General features: G+C 42.1%; 1 protein-coding gene across 1 annotated transcript; it reads left to right on the forward strand.

Moving 5' to 3' along the window:
• The first annotated feature begins 846 nt into the window (after positions 1-846).
• LOC110506390 (adhesion G protein-coupled receptor G1) lies at positions 847-18,006 on the forward strand. The gene is made up of 14 exons (XM_036963936.2): positions 847-1,566; positions 7,207-7,301; positions 7,431-7,877; positions 8,028-8,079; positions 11,821-11,935; positions 12,021-12,143; positions 12,340-12,468; positions 13,132-13,174; positions 13,546-13,652; positions 13,777-13,892; positions 14,144-14,403; positions 14,526-14,625; positions 14,746-15,026; positions 16,974-18,006. Exons 2-14 carry the CDS (start codon positions 7,235-7,237, stop codon positions 17,081-17,083), a joined length of 1,950 nt encoding a protein of 649 aa, XP_036819831.2. The 5' UTR covers positions 847-1,566; positions 7,207-7,234; the 3' UTR covers positions 17,084-18,006.
• Positions 18,007-18,656: the final 650 nt, after the last annotated feature.

Here is an 18,656-nt window from a genome sequence, read left to right on the forward strand (position 1 = left end):
CCAGTGAAAACTACACCAACATGCAATTTTAACAAAGACCATCACTGTTTTACAAATCTTTAACAAATGACAGACCTTCTAGAACAGATGATAGGTGTGTGTGTGTATGTGTGTGTGTGCGTGCGTGCGTGCGTGTGCGTGCTGAGGAACCATTGTGAAGTTGTTACTGAGCTGACTGCCACAGTTAATAGCCTACTACCTTCACCACAAAAACACTATGTCCTAATCCTAATAGTTAAAAAGCCTAATCATCAACCATGATAACCACTGTCTGGAGATTGGCAAAGAAATAGTGACGTTTGTTAAATCTTCCTCTTTGTCTCTTATATGGAGGCTTGACAAATCTCTGCTTCCCTTTTTAAATCCTGGGGTAGGCGGAACAGTTACTGGGGTGTCAGGGTGCATGCATTGCTGGACGGACGGCCAGTTGTGACTCTCAGCTGTAGCCCCCTATGCCTACATGAATTCTGTATTGTCCTATTCCCGATACCAACCAAAAAAACAAGCCACAGAGAATCAGCAGACACCTTTCATCACCAGTGAAGTGGAACATATCCTTATCTCGTTGAGGGCAACAGCCATATAATAAAATACAACTGGAAAATACTTCCACTCCACAGACAAGTATCCCTTTGTTAGCTTGGTTTCTTCACATGCAGGCATGTGCACACCCTCCTGTACAGACACACAAACACAGACAGCTGAAGACAGAAGAGGAGCCTCTACCTCATTCTCTCTCTCCTTCCTGTGAGAAGGTTTTTCATGGAAAATGTGACTTGACAAAATGTCAATTGTCAAAGTCTACAGGTAATTGTTACCCATGGTTAAACATTAACGTGGCACAATATCACAGTTGGCGAGCCTATTGCTGATAACCTTGGGGAAATAACAGGGCATAACAATAAGACATACAGTAGTATGTAGACTTCACTTATAGATAATGACGTTCTCTAAGAAAACATACAGAAAGTGAGAGCTAGGAACCCGGTATAGCCTAAAATAGATTGTATAGTGAATAGCCTATTACTTTCTATTCTTCTTGTAGAGAGAAAGCTCACCAAACGGTGGCCCTCCTCTTACCAACCACCCGCAGGCAGTCTGGCGCTCACACGTTGTCCGTGCTGACAGCTATTCCCTAAGGAGTGGCTTTCTGTACAGGGTTAGGCAGCTCAAACAATACTGGACCTTTTCTTTGTGGGTGTACTGTGTAGCACGGGTGCCAGTGCAGTGACGGATGGTCTGAAGTGTCTGGAAGTTGTCTAATGACATTTAAAAAATACCCGAGTCTTTGAAAGAGTAACTTTCAGTCATGTATGACTGAGCTCATTTTCACACGCTGCTGTGAGTGTCTGAGTGTGTGTGAGCTTTGGGGAGGAATCCGGATTTTTACGCATTCCATTTCACACCGTCAGTTTATGTTTCTGTCACTAGTGTATAGTCCGCGTGTGGAGTTGTGAAGAGCATCGCTTATAGGAGGACCTCTGACACATTTTTAGACATCGAAGGAAAACAAAACCATAAGCACCACGTTCAGCAGAGGCGCAGACGGGGTCCGACTGTGTAAAGGTAACAAAAACAAAACAAATGTAAACCCGTTTTTTACTGCATTAATCTGTGATATTTAATTGTTTTCCTAATTTCACCAGAACACATGTGTAGCCTACCGGTTAATACATGCAGTGTGGAGGCAATTCATTTATTGACAAAGCAGAGGCAGGTGTTTCTGTATTTTAGGGTCTAATAGTGAACCTCAGGTTTGGCCTGCTTCACATTGCGCTAAATTAGTCTACAACCTGTTAGAAACCAGTTCTTACATTTGTGTTTTCTTTCATTTCTTTTTTTTTCTTCTGTTGTTGATAGGAATATGTTCCGTTAACTTGATAACTTTGATAACTTTGTCAGGTTGACCAAAACATGAATAACTTGCTCTGAAGTACGTGACAGTTGATTTTGGCTGAATTTCTTCAAAATTCTATCTGTTCTTACTTTTAGTAGGCATAATTGTAATGGTATTACTATTATGAAATGCAGAATCGAATAATGAGATGCTGCTAGTATTTATATCAATGCTTGGGTGATGGGTGATGGTTTTGGTGCAGTTTAATGTTTGTCCGCTTGCTTGCCAGGTTGGCAAAATAATACAGTTCCTGTATCAGTACAAGCCTTTTAACCAGCAGATTACAATTGTTGCTATAAACATTGGGACTAAATGCATGCAAAGACTGCAAAGTTCAATAACTACTGGCATTAACTAAATGCACCTTAGGAAATGGGGATATCTAGTCAGCTGCACAACTGAATGCATTCAACTGAAATATGTCTCCCATATTCAACCCAAACCCAACCCAAACCCTCTGAATCAGAAAGGTGCGGGGGTCTGCCTTAATCAGCATCATAGGCGCCCAGGTAGCAGTTGTTGTTGGGGGTTAACAGTTGACAGTGCATGTCAGAGCAAAAACCAAGCCATGAGGTCGAAGGAATTGTCCATAAAGCTCCGAGACAGGATTGTGTAGAGGCACAGATCTGGGGAAGGGTACCAAAAAATGTCTGCAGCATTGAAGGTCCCCAAGAACACGGTGGCCTCCATCATTTTTAAATTGAAGAGGTTTGGAACCACCAGCACTCTTCCAAGAGCTGGTCGCCTGGCCAAACGGAGCAATCGGGGGAGAAGGACAACCATCCCTACGGTGAAGCATGTTGGATGCTGCTGGGATGTTTTTCAGCAGAAGGGTCTGGGAGACTAGTCAGGATCGAGGGAAAGATGAACGGAGCAAAATACTGTACAGAGAGATCCTTGATGAAAACCTACTCCAGAGCGCTCAGGGCCTCAAACTGGGGCGAAGGTTCACCTTCCAACAGGACAAGGACCCTAAGCACACAGCCAAGACAATGCATGAGTGGCTTCGGAACAAGTCTCTTAATGTCCTTGAGTGGCCCAGCCAGAGCCTGGACTTGAACCTGATCGAACATCTCTAGAGACCTGGAAATAGCTGTGCAGCGAGGCTCTCTATCCAACCTGACAGCGCTTGAGAGGATCTGCAAAGCAGAATGGGAAAACTGCCTAAATACAGGTGTGCCAAGATTGTAGTCTCATACCCAAGAAGACTCGAGGCTGTAATCACAGCCAAAGGTGCTTCAACAAAGTACTAAGTAAAGGGTCTGAATACTTATGTAAATGTAATATTTCAGTTTTTTGTTTTTGTCAATAAGGCTGTAACGTAACAAAATGTGGGAAAAAGTCAAGGGGTCTGAATACTTTCCGTATGCACAGTATCTCTAGGTCTAACTGATAGATTTTTATGGGGATTTTCCTCTTACGCTAATTAGATTCCCGCAGGGGAATGGACATCGATTAGAGCGTTGGACTAGTAACCGGAAGGTTGCGAGATCGAATCCCCGAGCTAACAAGGTAAAAATCTGCCGTTCTGCCCCTGAACAAGGCAGTTAACCCACTGTTCCTAGGCCATCATTGAAAATAAGAATTTGTTCTTAATTGACTTGCCTAGTTAAATAAAGGTAAAATTAAATCGACTCTTGTTGTTTGTTTTTTTTCCGCTAAGCTACCTCCCACCCCATTGGCAATGTTGTTGCCTACTGGGCCATGGCTTCCTCACAGAAGGAAGCAATATTAAAGTCATATTAAATTACTGGATGAACTGTATACCCCTATATTAAAATGTAGTAAATGTGAATATTTTTGGCACTTTCATCTTTGTTTTGGCCCTCTTGAAACAGCTGAGTTTCCTAGCTTTGCTTTCATCTCTGGTCTGAACCAGCTACTCTGCCCACCTGTTCATCTAAATGGCTGAAATCAGGTCTTTGAGGGGACACTGGTCAACATAGCTAAAGCAGATGCTGGACCATCGTTTGAACCTTGAACTTTATTCACGCTCTTTGTCTGTTTAGCTTAGTGCCCTAACAACAGAGCTTTTTTGTTCAGCTCTGATGTCACGGACCAGGTCACATTTCTCTGCCCTAGCGGGGCGTTTATGCTCTGTTTGCTCTTCTCAGACAAAAGGTGGTGGAGTAAAGCTTGTTGCATGTCTGTCTGACTCACAATTGCTTTGACTGCTTTGCCACTCAGAGCTATACTACACTGAAGTGATATACAGATGCTGTCTGTGACAGACAGGATGAATCACTGTTGTTGAATACATCAAAATACTGCAGCTTAAAGAAAGAACGTTTGCAGCTTAAAATACTGCAGCTTATTAAAGAAAAAAGTTTGAACAAGAGTTCAAGGGATAGCGGAAGTTTCGATTGAGGCCACAATTTCACACATGCAGCATCTTTGAAAAGAAAGGGTGAAACGGGTGAGGGAAGTGTGAAAAGATATTACAGTAAGCAGTTCAATTTTTTTTTATGATTGTGTGTGTGTGAATTTACCTCTGTCACATCAGAAGTATCACAATGTAAACTTAAGTTGCTTACCGAATGTTAAGACTCATATTTGACACCAAGCTCTTGCGTTATTTGGCTAGCTACTATACAATATGCTTTGTGGCCTTGAACATTTATAACTGTCTGAACCGGGTCAACACCACACACACACACACACACACACACACACACACACACAAAGTTGAGAAGTGAAAGGGACATTCTTTCACTGCATTTAGGCCCTCGGCTTGAACAATGGAGAGGGGGTGGGGGCAGAGACTGGGTGGAGGTCGGGTTCGCCCTTCTCAAACAAAAGAGAACTGAGCACCACCGTGTGTGTACTTGTTGATTATGTGAAGTCTGATTATGTGGTGGGGGAGACATTTCTTATAAATATGGTTAAGGTGTAGTCCACTGTATAATCCATAAAGACCATGCTGTTGACGATTGTCTGATATTTGACGTTGTCTTCATACTTTCAAAAATGTGCTGCATTGCATTTACTCATAGACACATAATCAAGACCTCTCTTATTGTGCTCACTTTTTGCATGATAATAACACTACTGTTACACTGTTTTTGTACTTCAACTTGTTGGCAAATGATCTGATGCCCACTTTAGCAGTAATGTGACAGATAGGGAAGGTGTGCAACACTGCTTGTTGAGGTGGCTACAAGGGAGTAGGTCATGCAAGGGTGATACAGTAGGCCTATTGTGGGATTGATCGATATCTCACTTGTGTTGGTGCTCACACTCATTACATAATAAATATATTTTTGCATAGATGAGAATAGGCCTTCACCTGTAGGAAACCTTTCTGTCTCAACATTTAGCTCAGTGCTTGTACGTGGATATCATTTGCAGGTGACAGGTTTCTTAGGTATGTTGTACGTAAACTGTCTCCTCCACAAACCCCACTAGATTGTGGTTCAATGGCTGTGTGCAGTTTTTTGTCTGTATTCTGTTAATGGAGGATTGCAGTTTTCCCACAGAAACCAAAGCATGTAGCCAATAGCTTGCACTGCCGTCCTTCGTTTGGGGAATGCCATTGTAATAAACGTTCTAAAGCCACTGTCCACTATATTGCTGCCGAAAAGTTGACTGATATCCAGTCATTCTGAAAGGGGACTAATGACTATTTAGTCTAAATTATGGCATTGCTAAAGTAGGCAAATAATTAGTAGGAAATAACTTTGCCATCATTATCATGTCGTCAAATTTACTTTAGAGAGATGGCAATGTTGCCATTAGCTAGCAAAGTTTGTCAAAAATAGCTAGCATTGTTAACGTTAGCTAGCTAAAATCCCGTCCTGTCCCCTCAATCTTAGGGCCTCTTTACACTACACTACTTTGACGACACAAACTCGTTCCAGGAAATATACTTTTGTGGTGTAAAGAGACAGATCTAGATTCAAATCTTTCTTCAAGAGATGTCTTCAACACTTCCTCCTGAGGTAATGTGGGAGACATCTACACCATATACCCCCCTCTGAGTCGTACAACGTGAAGATAATTTCCCTGCAAGAATTACCTTAATTATTGTAATACCAGTAGATGGGATTTTTGCTCTGTTAGCCAAATTATAAATTAAAGGCCCTAAAAATATCCACAAATATATTTGTGAATAAATCACTGCATTAACCAAGTGTGCAACACTGTGCTCAATATGGTTTAGATGAGAAGCTCCTGTATAGTTTGAATTGGTGTCCTTATTTTGTTTGTCTATAAACTATGGTATTTACAGTATGCTAATAGCTGCACTCACACATGAAGCAGTAATGTGGCTTTGGCCATACCACATCAGAGGCTAGTGTGAGCAGAAAAGTTGTAAATCTGATGTTGAAGAGAGATAGATCTCACTAAACATATTTGACTAATTTAGCGAAATTCACCCTTAGCTAGCTTCCATGTAGTGGTGTAGCTAACTACTGGAATGACACACTACTTTTTTAACAAAAATAAAATATGGATGAAGTAGGCAAGAATTTCCTTTATTTTTCGGCATCAGACCTGCATTATTATTACTTGAAACCCAATTTTTGCGTTTAACCCTTTGAAGAAGACTTTGTGGTTGCAGGTAGAACCGTCCTGGGTTCCATGTAGAACCCTTTATACAAAGGGTTCTACCTGGAACCAAAAAAGGGTTCTCCTATGGGTACAGCTGAAGAACCTGTTTGGAACCCTTTTTTTTTGTAAGAGTGCAGCTTGGTAAACTATATTTTCAGAGTAGCTTCTTGTCTGCTACTACAACTCAGTTGGATATGAAATAAAAGACTGTGGCGTGTGTCTGTGGGAAGATACGTCGATCACCATGGCAGCAGCCACAATATAGATATTTTAGTTCTCAAAAAGGGAATTAGTGTGAATACAGTGAATTAGCATTGCATTCACTGGTAAGTCTGCATCTGTGAGACCTCAGAACACATACATGTCATTGAAGACTCAGTGAATACAAGACACAGTGACTGGTGTCGTCTGTGTGATCGTTGGAAGGAAAGAGTGTTCTCATTGATAAGAACTCAATAAAGGACACTGAATGTATTTTTTGAACAAATGTTTTTATTGATAAGGAAATAGTTAATTATACATTTTTTTGAAAGAATAAGTGTATCTAAGAAGAGAAATGGTGTCTAGGAAATGTGTTGTTTAGAGAAGACAGGATAAATAATTAGAGAATCGCCTCTGGACGGAATGGTACAGATATGTGTTTTCAGACTGACTGCAATCACCCTGGGACAGATCTATCCTGCTTTTCACAGAACACTAATTAAAGTTGAGCAGTATTCATGTTTTACAACTGTGTTGTTCTTCTTGCCGTTCTATAGAGGTCAGAGGTGAAACCATACAGTAACAATGGAGCCTAATCAGGGGTTTGGAGGGACCCTGTGGATGATCTTTCTCTTTGCCCTCTTTGTATCAGGTAAGTGAACATTTTATTTGTAATGTCCTATAAATAAATAAAAATACTGTATGAACTGAGAGGGATTCTGTTTCTTAAAAAGTTTAAAAGTAAAACATAAATAATTCTCAAAAACTATTGTCCAAACAGGATCAGGGGAAAACGACATGGACTTCAAAATGTGTGGAACCTGGCGCCATGGCAACGGGCTCTTAACTCTGGCTCACGATTTGAAAAGGGGCTGTGGCACCATCACCATCTCAGCCAATGAGAGCTCCCTGTCCATCCGAGGTGAGATAACGGCCCAATGTGAGAACTCCTCTGTCATCAAGCTGGATCCGAGCCCAGAGGCAAGAGAGAGACCCTTCTGTGTGTACTGGGAGCCCCTTCTGGACCAGCTCTGGGTAGAGGTGAATGGACAGAACCACATTCTGTGCTGGCCGTCTGGTCTACAGGGGAACTGCTGCACTGACCTGTCCCAAGGCGAAAACAAAGGGATTTCGACATACGGGATACTCAACGCGACACAACGGGATGATATCATAAGTTACAAAACACACCCAGCCTATGAGTTTTTTGGCGAAATTATCAACTGCAGTAAGCAAGCCTTTAGGTTGTCAGTTAAATTGTCTGATGAGGAAATCAACTTTAATCATTTATTGTTCTTCTAAGTACATTTTGGGTGTGTTATACAGTCTTGAAAATATAAATACTACACTGTTTCTGAATGGATTCTTTGCCTTTCAGAAAACGAGTTTTGTGATGAGGCGAGTCAGGGATCTGGTGATAAGGTGAACATGTAAGTTTTACCTCTTTATTTTGAATTACACCCCTCCATGTCATCTCTCAAACTCCTTTATCCTATATGGCTATGCCTATCCTCCTGAGTTGACTAACCACCATGACAAGACGTGGTTGTAAACATGTTCGGGCAGCAGTGAAGTATGATGTCATCTATTATGAGTGAGCTGCAAAGCAGAAAATTGAGCTCATTGTGACTAGTGGGTGGTGGCTGGTTTGTACACAAAACGTCCATCTATAGTACAGCAGTTTCTATATCACTATCACATGCCCAAAAGCAATCTACAGTTGTGGCCAAAAGTTTTGAGAATGACACAGATATTAATTTCCACAAAGTTTGCTGCTTCAGTGTCTTTAGATATTTTTGTCAGATGTTACTATGGAATACTGGAGTATAATTACAAGCATTTCATAAGTGTCAAATGCTTTTATTGACAATTACTAGAAGTTGATGCAAAGAGTCAATATTTGCAGTGTTGGCCCTTCTTTTTCAAGACCTCTGCAATCCGCCCTGGCATGCTGTCAATTAACTTCTGGGCCACATCCTGACTGATGACAGCCCATTCTTGCTTAATCAATGCTTGGAGTTTGTCAGAATTTGTGGGTTTTTGTTTGTCCACCCGTCTCTTGAGGATTGACCAGAAGTTCTCAATGGGATTAAGGTCTGGGGAGTTTCCTGGCCATGGACCCAAAATATCGATGTTTTGTTCCCCGAGCCACTTAGTTATCACTTTTGCCTTATGGCAAGGTGCTCCATCATGCTGGAAAAGGCATTGTTCGTCACCAAACTGTTCCTGGACGGTTGGGAGAAGTTGCTCTCGGAGGATGTGTTGGTACCATTCTTTATTCATGGCTGTGTTCTTAGGCAAAATTGTGAGTGAGCCCACTCCCTTGGCTGAGAAGCAGAATATCAGTCTGTCCCTGATGTTTTTCCTGGAGAGAAGGGGCTTCTTTGCTGCCCTTCTTGACACCAGGCCATCCTCCAAAAGTCTTCGCCTCACTGTGCGTGCAGATGCACTCACACCTGCCTGCTGCCATTCCTGAGCAAGCTCTGTACTGGTGGTGCCCCGATCCCGCAGCAGAATCAACTTTAGGAGACAGTCATGGCACTTGCTGGACTTTCTTGGGCGCCTTGAAGCTTTCTTCATAACAATTGAACTGCTCTCCTTAAAGTTCTTGATTATCCAATAAATGGTTGATTTAGGTGCAATCTTACTGGCAGAAATATCCTAGCCTGTGAAGCCCTTTTTGTGCAAAGCAATGAAGATGGCACGTGTTTTCTTGCAGGTAACCATGGTTGACAGTGGAAGAACATTGATTCCAAGCACCACCCTCCTTTTGAAGTTTCCAGTCTGTTATTCGAACTCAATCAGCATGACAGAGCCAGCCTTGTCCTCGTCAACACTCACACCTGTGTTAACGAGAGAATCACGGACATGATGTCAGCTAGACCTTTTTTGGCAGGGCTGAAATGCAGTGGAAATGTTTTTTGGGGGATTCAGTTAATTTGCAAGGCAAAGAGGGACTTTGCAATTAATTGACTGTGAAAATTAATATTTGTGTCATTCTCAAAACCTTTGGCCACAACTGTACACACAATAGCTGTAACGAAGTGTGTTGAGAGTCAGGAAACAAGTTCAGGGAGTGAGTGTTTTTAATAAATAAAAGTGTTTTTAATAAATAAATGAAACTAACACGTAACACAAACAACGCACAGACATGACCCAGGAACAGAAACAATAACGCCTGAGGAGCCATGAGGCATGAGAGCCTGGCAATCCGGCTGAGGCATGAGAGCCTGTAGTGGCTCCCGGACCCGACTGCATTTACACTGAAACAACAAACAAAAAAAGACTCCCTGATGCTTCCCTTAGGTGAGGCGTTATTCTGTAACGATGTATGCTGAGAGTCGGGAAGCAAGTTCAGGGAGTGAGTGTTTTAATAAGTAAATGAAACCAACACGTATCACAAACAACGCACAGACATGACCTAGGAACAGACACAATAACGCCTGGGGAAGGAACCAAAGGGAGAGGGAAGGTAATCATAAAGAGGGTAGGTAATCAGGGAGGTGATGGATTCCAGGTGAGTCTGATGACGTGCAGGTACATTTAACGATGGTGACAGGTGTGCGCCATAACGAGCAGCCTGGTGACCTAGAGGCCGGAGTGACAATACCCCATAATGACAAAGCATAGATTAGATTTTTTGAAGTTTTTGTAAATGTATTAAACATTTTAAATTACAGAGACCCTATTTACATAAATATTCAGACCCTTTCCTATGAGACTCAAAATTGAGCTCAGGTGCATCCTGTTTCCATTGATCATCCTTGAGATGTTTCTACAACTTGATTGGAGTCCACCTGTGATAAATTCAATTGATTTGACATGATTTGGAAAGGCACACAACTGTCTGTAAAAGGTCCCATAGTTGACCGTGCATGTCACCGAAAAAACCAAGCCATGAGGTCGAAGGAATTATCCGTAGAGCTCCAAGACAGGATTGTGTTGAGGCACAGATTTGGGGAAGGGTACCAAAAAATGTCTGCAGCATTGAAGGTCCCAAAGAACACTGTGGCCTCCATCATTCTTAAATGAAAGGAGTTTGGAACCACCAAGACTCTTCCTAGAGCAGGCCAGACGGCCAAACTGAAACATTCGGAGGAGAAGGGCCTGGTCATGGAGGTTACCAAGAACCCGATGGTCACTCTGACATAGCTCGAGAGTTCCTCTGTGGAGATGGGAGAACCTTCCAGAAGGACAACCATCTCTGCAGCACTCCACCAATCAGGCCTTTATGGTAGAGTGGCCAGACAGAAGCCACTCCTCAGTAAAAGGCACATGACAGCACGCTTGGAGTTTGCCAAAAGGCACCTAAATACTCTCAGAGAAACAATATACTCTGGTTTGATGAAACCAAGATTGAACTCTTTGACCTGAATGCTAAGCGTAAAGTCTTGAGGAAACCTGGCAGGATCCCTACAGTGAAGCGTGGTGGTGGCATCATGCTGTGGGGATGTTTTTCAGCGGCAAGGACTGGGAGACTAGTCAGGATCTAGGCAAAGATGAACGGAGCAAAGTACAGAGAGATCCTTGATGAAAACCTGCTCCAGAGCGCTCAGGACCTCAGACTGGGGCTAAGCTTCACCTTCCAACAGGACAAGGACCCTAAGCACACAGCCAAGACAACGCAGGAGTGGCTTCGGGACAAGTCTCTGAATGTCCTTGAGTGGCCCAGCCAGATCCCGGACTTGAACCCGATCAAACATCTCTGTAGAGACCTGAAAAAGCTATGCAGCAACACTCCCCATTCAACCTGACAGAGTTTGAGAGGATCTGCAGAGAAGAATGGGAGAAACTCCGCAAATACACGTGTGCCAAGCTTGTAGCATCATACCCAAGAAGACTCAAGGCTGTAGTCGCTGCCAAAAGGTGCTTCAACAAAGTACTGAGTAAAGGGTCTGAATACTTGTGTAAATGTGATGTTTCAAGCTTTCTTTATTATAAATTAGCTCAAATTTCTAAACCTGTTTTTGTTTAGTCATTGTGGGGTGTTCTGGGTAGATTCATGAGGGTGGGGAAAACCATTTAATCAATTTTAGAATAAGGCTGTAACGTAACATAATGTGGAAAGAGTCAAGGGGTCTGAATACTTTCCAAAGGCACTGTATGTAATGCATGGAAATGACCTGTATGAGATAGAGTGGGTTGTAAATACTGTCTGTATTGGTCTGTAGGATAGAGGAGACAGTGATGAGGTCCAAGGTGCTGGGGAACGTGGTGCTGCCCTGTGCCCTGAGCTCTGTGGTGGAGATGGAGGAAGGCTTTCAGGGCTACAACATCACTCTGCCTGTAAGACCATAAACGCACACACAGACACACAAACACGTAATGTTATATGATTATTATAACTAACTTGTGTGTTGGTGTTGTGCAGGCGCCTCAAGGAGTTCCTCCTCAAATGATTCCATCAGTTCACCTGCCTTCTTGTCTGAAACCTCCAGAGAAGAAAAAGGTCAAGGTTGTCTGCACCTACTTCAAAAACAGTATCTTATTCCAGGTAAGAGCCAATGGGGTTTTTCACTTGGCTGCTAACCTAGTCTATGTAAACTGTACATTACAGTTTACACTAAAGCACCAATGAAGATTCTCCATTGAACATGCTTCTTAGTCCAAGACGAAGTTTAATCTGGGTCCGGGGAAACCGACCCGTATAGTATGAAGTGTAGTTGTGATTCTGGTTGTTGTGTTCACAGGGGAGTTCTAAGGCAGACCAGAGTGACATCAGGATTCTAGAAGATGTGGTGGGAATCACTGTGGAGAATGAGATCATCACCAACCTTCCAGAGCCAATCAGGATTGGTTTCCATCATTCTGCCATACCAGTAAGTGTGTGCGTGCTTGCCTGAATGCATCTGTGTGTCTTAGTTGACTGGAAGCACGCCATTTCCTTCCCTTGATGTATTTTACTGTCTCAAACCCTCAGAGCACAAACCACTTCAAAAGCCCCTTCAGAAGCAAAAGGAAACAAAGTGAAAGATTTGTAGAAAAAGATGTCTGCTTCTTCACAGAATGAGTCAGTCTAGCAATTGTACTGTAGCAAGTATATTTTTATTCACCACTGTACATCACAGGGGTGTTGCCCCTGAGTACAGTAGATGTGTATCCTTAAACAGCTGTACAGTTAGAGTAAAGTTAACTTTCTGTTGTATGGGTGTAGTGTCTAGTGTTTCTGGACTTTATCTCAGCATGGTCTTATTGTTATCACTTTTAGATATTTTGATTGATTCTGGTGTATCAGTTCAATTGAAAATGTTGTGGGTCACATCATTGCACACTTGATCCCTCTTTCTGGTCTGACTCAGTGTGTGAGTTGGTCATCAGTAGCACTTGTAAAATATGATTGCAGCTCATCTTGCATGCCAGACAGAGATATACATGATTTGGTATGTGTTGCTGTTCAGTATCCACGTCACCATCTAGTGGTGAATTGAATATGTTAGTCCCTACTTGCCTCTTATCTCCCTTTTGTAACTTATCTTTTTCAGACAAGTCACTCAAGAAAATGTGTTTCTTGGGACACAAAGAAAGGTTTGTAAAGAAGAGTTTATTCATTATTATAAACCGTGTCTTTCGAGCCCTGGATGCTGATTGGCTGAAAGCCGTGGTATATCAGATAATATACCACGGGTATGATGCAAAATTACTTGTTTACTCTTGTAATTACGTTGGTAACCAGTTTATAATAGCAATAAGGCACCTCTGGAGTTTGTGGTATATGGCCAATATACCAAGGCTAAGGACCGTATCCAGGCACTTCTCGTTGCATCGTGTGTAAGAACAGCCCTTACCTGTGGTATATTGGCCATATACCACACCACCTTGGGCCTTAACGCTTAATTATGCAGTGTTAGCATTTCCAGGTCTTGCTACGGCTATTGGTATTGGTTTAATTGTTGCAGATCCAGCAGAGGTCACATGGAAAAAGGAAGGTTGTGAGACCATACAGAAAGGTGTGGAGGACACAGAGTGCCACTGTAATCATCTCACATACTTTGCCATCCTAGTGGTGAGCTATAACCTCTATCTAGAATATTTACATGGGCAATCATTTGAATAAATAAATAAGAACTCATCTCAAGTAGATTGGTAATAGTAGACCTAAAATTGGTTTTGTCTTCTATTCACCTCAGCAATTGGAACCACGACCAGTCCGCCATCTGGTGGCTCTAACAGTCATTACATCAATGGGCTGTGCTGCCTCTACGTTGAGCTGTGTTGTCCTCATCTACTTCCTTAACACACAGAGGTACTTCTCCTCACATGCAATAATCTGTCTCCCTGCAGCCTGTCCTACGCATAATATCTCCTACCAGGCCTCAACATGTGACAATACTTCCTAATCATGTTGTGCAAATATCTGAGATCATGGGAAATCCTAAATGCTTAAAAAATATGAGTGATATTTGTTTCATAGCAGTTACCCTCTCTCTCTCTCTATCCCCCCTCCCCCATCTCTCTCACTCACTAACTTTATCTCCTCTTCTTGCACTGTGGCAGGAGAGCGAAGGACCAGTCCACTGCAGTCCATCGGGGTCTGGCCATGGCACTGTTCCTTCTTAGCCTCCTCTTCTTCCTGACAGGGACTGTGGCCAACGTGGGAGGTAACAAGGCATGCTGGGTTTTTGGGGCGGCTCTCCACTATGCTCTGCTCAGTTCCTTCTCCTGGATGTTTATTGAAGTGTTACACACCTTTTGGTTGGTCTACATGGTGTTCAGCCCCTCCCCCAATCCGAATGTTTGGCACCTGGTTGGCTTTGGTGAGTGGTAACATACACAAAGAATCGGTTTATATTCCACTGCCCATTGGTAGATGAATACAATTGACATGAATACACCTTTAAACCATTGACTGTTACCATCATTTTGATCCTCTGTCCAGGTCTCCCAGCTGTTCCGGTCATTGTACTGCTTGCCATTGGAAAAGTCTATGGTGTGATAGAGGTTGTGTCCAGTGAGGATGTCAACAACCCCTACTTGATGTGAGTGCACTTTGGATCTACTGTACCTGTAAAATGAACAGTAGTTAAAGTTTTGACATTTGACTGAGGTGATGAGTAAGTTAGCCCAGTGGTTCATGCTTTTTCACCATGGTCTTCTAGGTGCTGGATGGATGTGTCTCCACACTCTGTAGGCCTACTAGCCCATTACTTCATCAACCTGACCTTCCTGGCTGTAGTGGTCCTCTCTGGTCTGATCATGCTCTTCCTGGTCCTGAGAAATATCCAGAACCGAGACGAGTGGCGGAAGAACAAGGTGGCGTTCCTCAGTATCTGGGGTCTCAGCTGCCTGTTCGGAACCACGTGGGGCCTGGGATTCTTGGACTTTGGACAGCTCTCGGAGTTCATCCCCTTCCTCTTCTGCATCCTCAACTCCCTACAGGGTAGGTCCACCTCTGTTGAGTCTATCAAAAGGTTAATATGGTCACATGACCAGAGGAGGCTGTCAGAGCCAACCGTCTATTGTGCTGCTTTGAAACAATGCCCTGTAAAAGTTTCAACAGCGTATCAGGAAAAACCTCCCTGCAACCGATTTCCAGTTGTATTCACTAGCTATTAGCTACATATTTAGATTATAAGCTAAAGGTTTTAGAACACCTACTCATTCAAAAGGTTTTTCTTTATTTGTACTATTTTCTACACTCTAGAATAATAGTGAAGACATCAAAACTATGAAGTAACACATGGAATCTTGTAGTAACCAAAAAAAAGTGTTAAACAAATCAAAATATATTTTATATTAGAGATTCTTCATATAACCACCCTTTGCCTTGACAGCTTTGCACACTCTTCGCATTCTCTCAACCAACTTCACCTAGAATGCTTTTCCAACCGTCTTGAAGGAATTCATATGCTGAGCACTTGTCGGCTGCTTGTCCTTCACTTTGCGGTCCAACTCATCCCAAACCATCTCAATTTGGTTGAGGTCGGGATTGTGGAGGCCAGGTCATCTGATGCAGCACGCCATCACTCTCCTTGTGTGCTGGGTCATTGTCCTATTGAAAAACAAATAATAGTCCCACTAAGCCCAAACCAGTAGGGATGGCATATCGCTGCAGAATGCTGTGATAGCCATGCTGGTTAAGTATGCTTTTACTTCTAAATAAATCACAGACAGTGTCACCAACAAAGCACCCCCACACTATAACACCTCCTCCTCCATGCTTTATGGTGGGAAACACACATGCAGAGATCATCCGTTCACCCACACCGCATCTCACAAAGACACAGCGGTTGGATCCAAAAATCTCCAATTTGGACTCCAACCCAAAGGACAAATTCCCACTGGTCTAATGTCCATTGCTCGTGTTTCTTGGCCCAAGCAAGTCTCATCTTCTTATGGGTGTCCTTTAGTAGTGGTTCCTTTACAGCAATTCGACCACAAAGGCCTGATTCACACAGTCTCCTCTGAACAGTTGATGTTGAGATGTTTCTGTTACTTGAACATTGTGAAGCATTTATTTGGGCTGCAATTTCTGAGGCTGGTAACTCTAATGAACTTATCTTCTGCAGCAGAGGTAACTCTGAGTCTTCCTTTCATGTGGTTGTCCTCATGAGTACCAGTTTCATCATATCGCTTGATGGGTTATGCGACTGCACTTGAAGAAACATTCAAAGTTCTTGAAATGTTCCTTATTGACTGACCTTCATGTCTTAAAGTAATGATGGACTGTCGTTTCTCTTTGCTTATTCGAGCTGTTCTTGCCATAATATGGACTTGGTCTTTTACCAAATAGGGCTATCATCTGTATACCCCCCCCCCCCCCCCCCCCTACTGGATCACAACACAATTGATTAGCTCAAACGCATTTACAAGGAAAGAAATTCCACAAATTAACTTTTAAGAAGGAACACCTGTTAATTGAAATGCATTCTGGTTGAGAGAATGCCAAGAGTGTGCAAAGCTGTCATCAAGGCAAAGGGTGGCTACATTGAAGAATCTCAAATATATTTTGATTTGTTGAACACATATAGTTTATGGTTACTATATGATTCCATATGTATTATTTCATAGTTTTGATGTCTTCACTATAATACAATGAAAAAAAAAAAATGTCCAATTTAAAAAAAACTTGAATGAGAAGATGTTATAAAACTTTTGACCGGTAGTGAATATGGATTTGTTTCCATGTCATTTGTTTCACTACTGTTGAAATAAGTGACATTCATTAAGCATTTAGTTGTTACAGATAGTTTAGAATGATGTTGATTATAGGCTGTTTTGAATTCAGAATCTGGAATCTAATTCTGGAGCATAGATTCTAGCTTATGTACTGTATTATTGGTCCATCACAGAACTAATCTGAAACATTGTGTGGTCTGTCCCATAGGTTTCTTCCTGATGCTCCGATTCTACATTCTTGATCGGATGCGGAAACAATCGGGGTCTAGTTTGGATGGTAGCACAGCATCTTCCACCAGGCAACACATGCTGCAGTAGAAGAGCTGAGCTGGGGTACATGGGATACCATTTTTTTGTAGGCTAAAGGAGGAGCAATGTACCAAATGTAACTCTGTCACTCAGAACATTCCAACTCTGGGGTTGAGATTCAGAATATTGCACGATACAAGCCATTTCCATACACATATCTGAGTGACTGTAAAAAAAAAAATACCGTCAAAATTAAAGCTATAATTGACATAAGGTGAAACAGCGCCACTGGTCACTCCAGGCACATTTGTTATTATTTTATTATGGGGCAGAGATGCATCCTGGTAAAAAAATATATATATATCATAGTACTCTGCTGATCTATCGCATGTGCAATGGAGAAAAAAAAATGTGTTCGTTGTTTGAAGTAACGTCTTTGTTGTAATATTGCAAACGGATGTGGCAGTTTCACCCCTACAGATTTCAGCTTTAAGCCCAGGGCGAACCTTGATAAGCTTGTTTTATTCTGTGTAAACGTATCATTTCATAGATATCAGTCATCGCTCATTTCAAACTTTTGAAGTAGCACTTTAGCTTCTTAGTCTTGTCGTTTACCCATTCATCATGTTGTAGAATCAGGGATGTAAGAAACATTCATACATAGTTTTCCAGAGACTGGTAGTTACTTTACTCAGAAAAGGACTCATAGAAGTGTCATTCAGGCCATCATCTGAAAGACAGCAGGCATTGTACAATGACATTTGGCTGAAGTTGGCAACTTGCTCTATTCTGTGACAAACACTGTATTTTCAGATCATAGTTACTGGACTATGTTTTGCACTTTATTGTACAGAGATGTATTTTTTAGAAAACATGACTGGTTGTGCCACTGACATTATTGTGTGTATATCTTTTGCAACTTTTGAAAACATGTTGTATTTGTGTGGATGTAAATGTATATTGCTTCAATAAAAGTTGACTGGATAAGAAAAGAACACCAGGACCTTAGTTTGAATGTACAACTACAAAAAATAGGTAATAATTGACAATTATTAACAATTCATAAGCGAAATACCTGCACTGTATACAACTACAATGTGTGTACAAAACATTAAACCCATGCTCTTTCCATGACATAGACTGACCAGTTGAAGCCAGGTGAAATCTATGATCCCTTATTAAATCCACTTCAAATCAGTGTAGATGAAGAGGAGGAGACAGGTTAAAGATGAAGGGGAGGAGACAGGTTAAAGAAGGATTTTGAAGCTTTGAGACATGGCTTGTGAATAGGCAAGACAAAAGACTTAAGTGCCTTTGAACATGATATGGTAGTAGGTGGCAGGCTCACCGGTTTGAGTGTGTTAAGTACTGCAGCGCTGCTGGGTTTTTCGCACTCAACAGCTTCCCGTGTGTATCAATGATGGTCCACCACCCAACATCCAGCCAACTTGACACAACGGTGGGAAGCATTGGAGTCAACATGGGCCAACATCCATGTGGAACACTTTCGACGCCTTGTAGCCCGTGCCCCGACAAATTGAGGCTGTTCTGAGGTCAAAAGGGGGTGCAACTCAATATTAGGAAGGTGTTCTTATATTTGGTACACTCAGTGTATGACGCTGTAGCTCTGGTTTACAGTAAA

The sequence above is a fragment of the Oncorhynchus mykiss genome, chromosome 26, assembly GCF_057628025.1.
Source record: "Oncorhynchus mykiss isolate SJ-2025 chromosome 26, ASM5762802v1, whole genome shotgun sequence".
In the NCBI taxonomy this organism is placed as follows: Eukaryota; Metazoa; Chordata; class Actinopteri; order Salmoniformes; family Salmonidae; genus Oncorhynchus; species Oncorhynchus mykiss.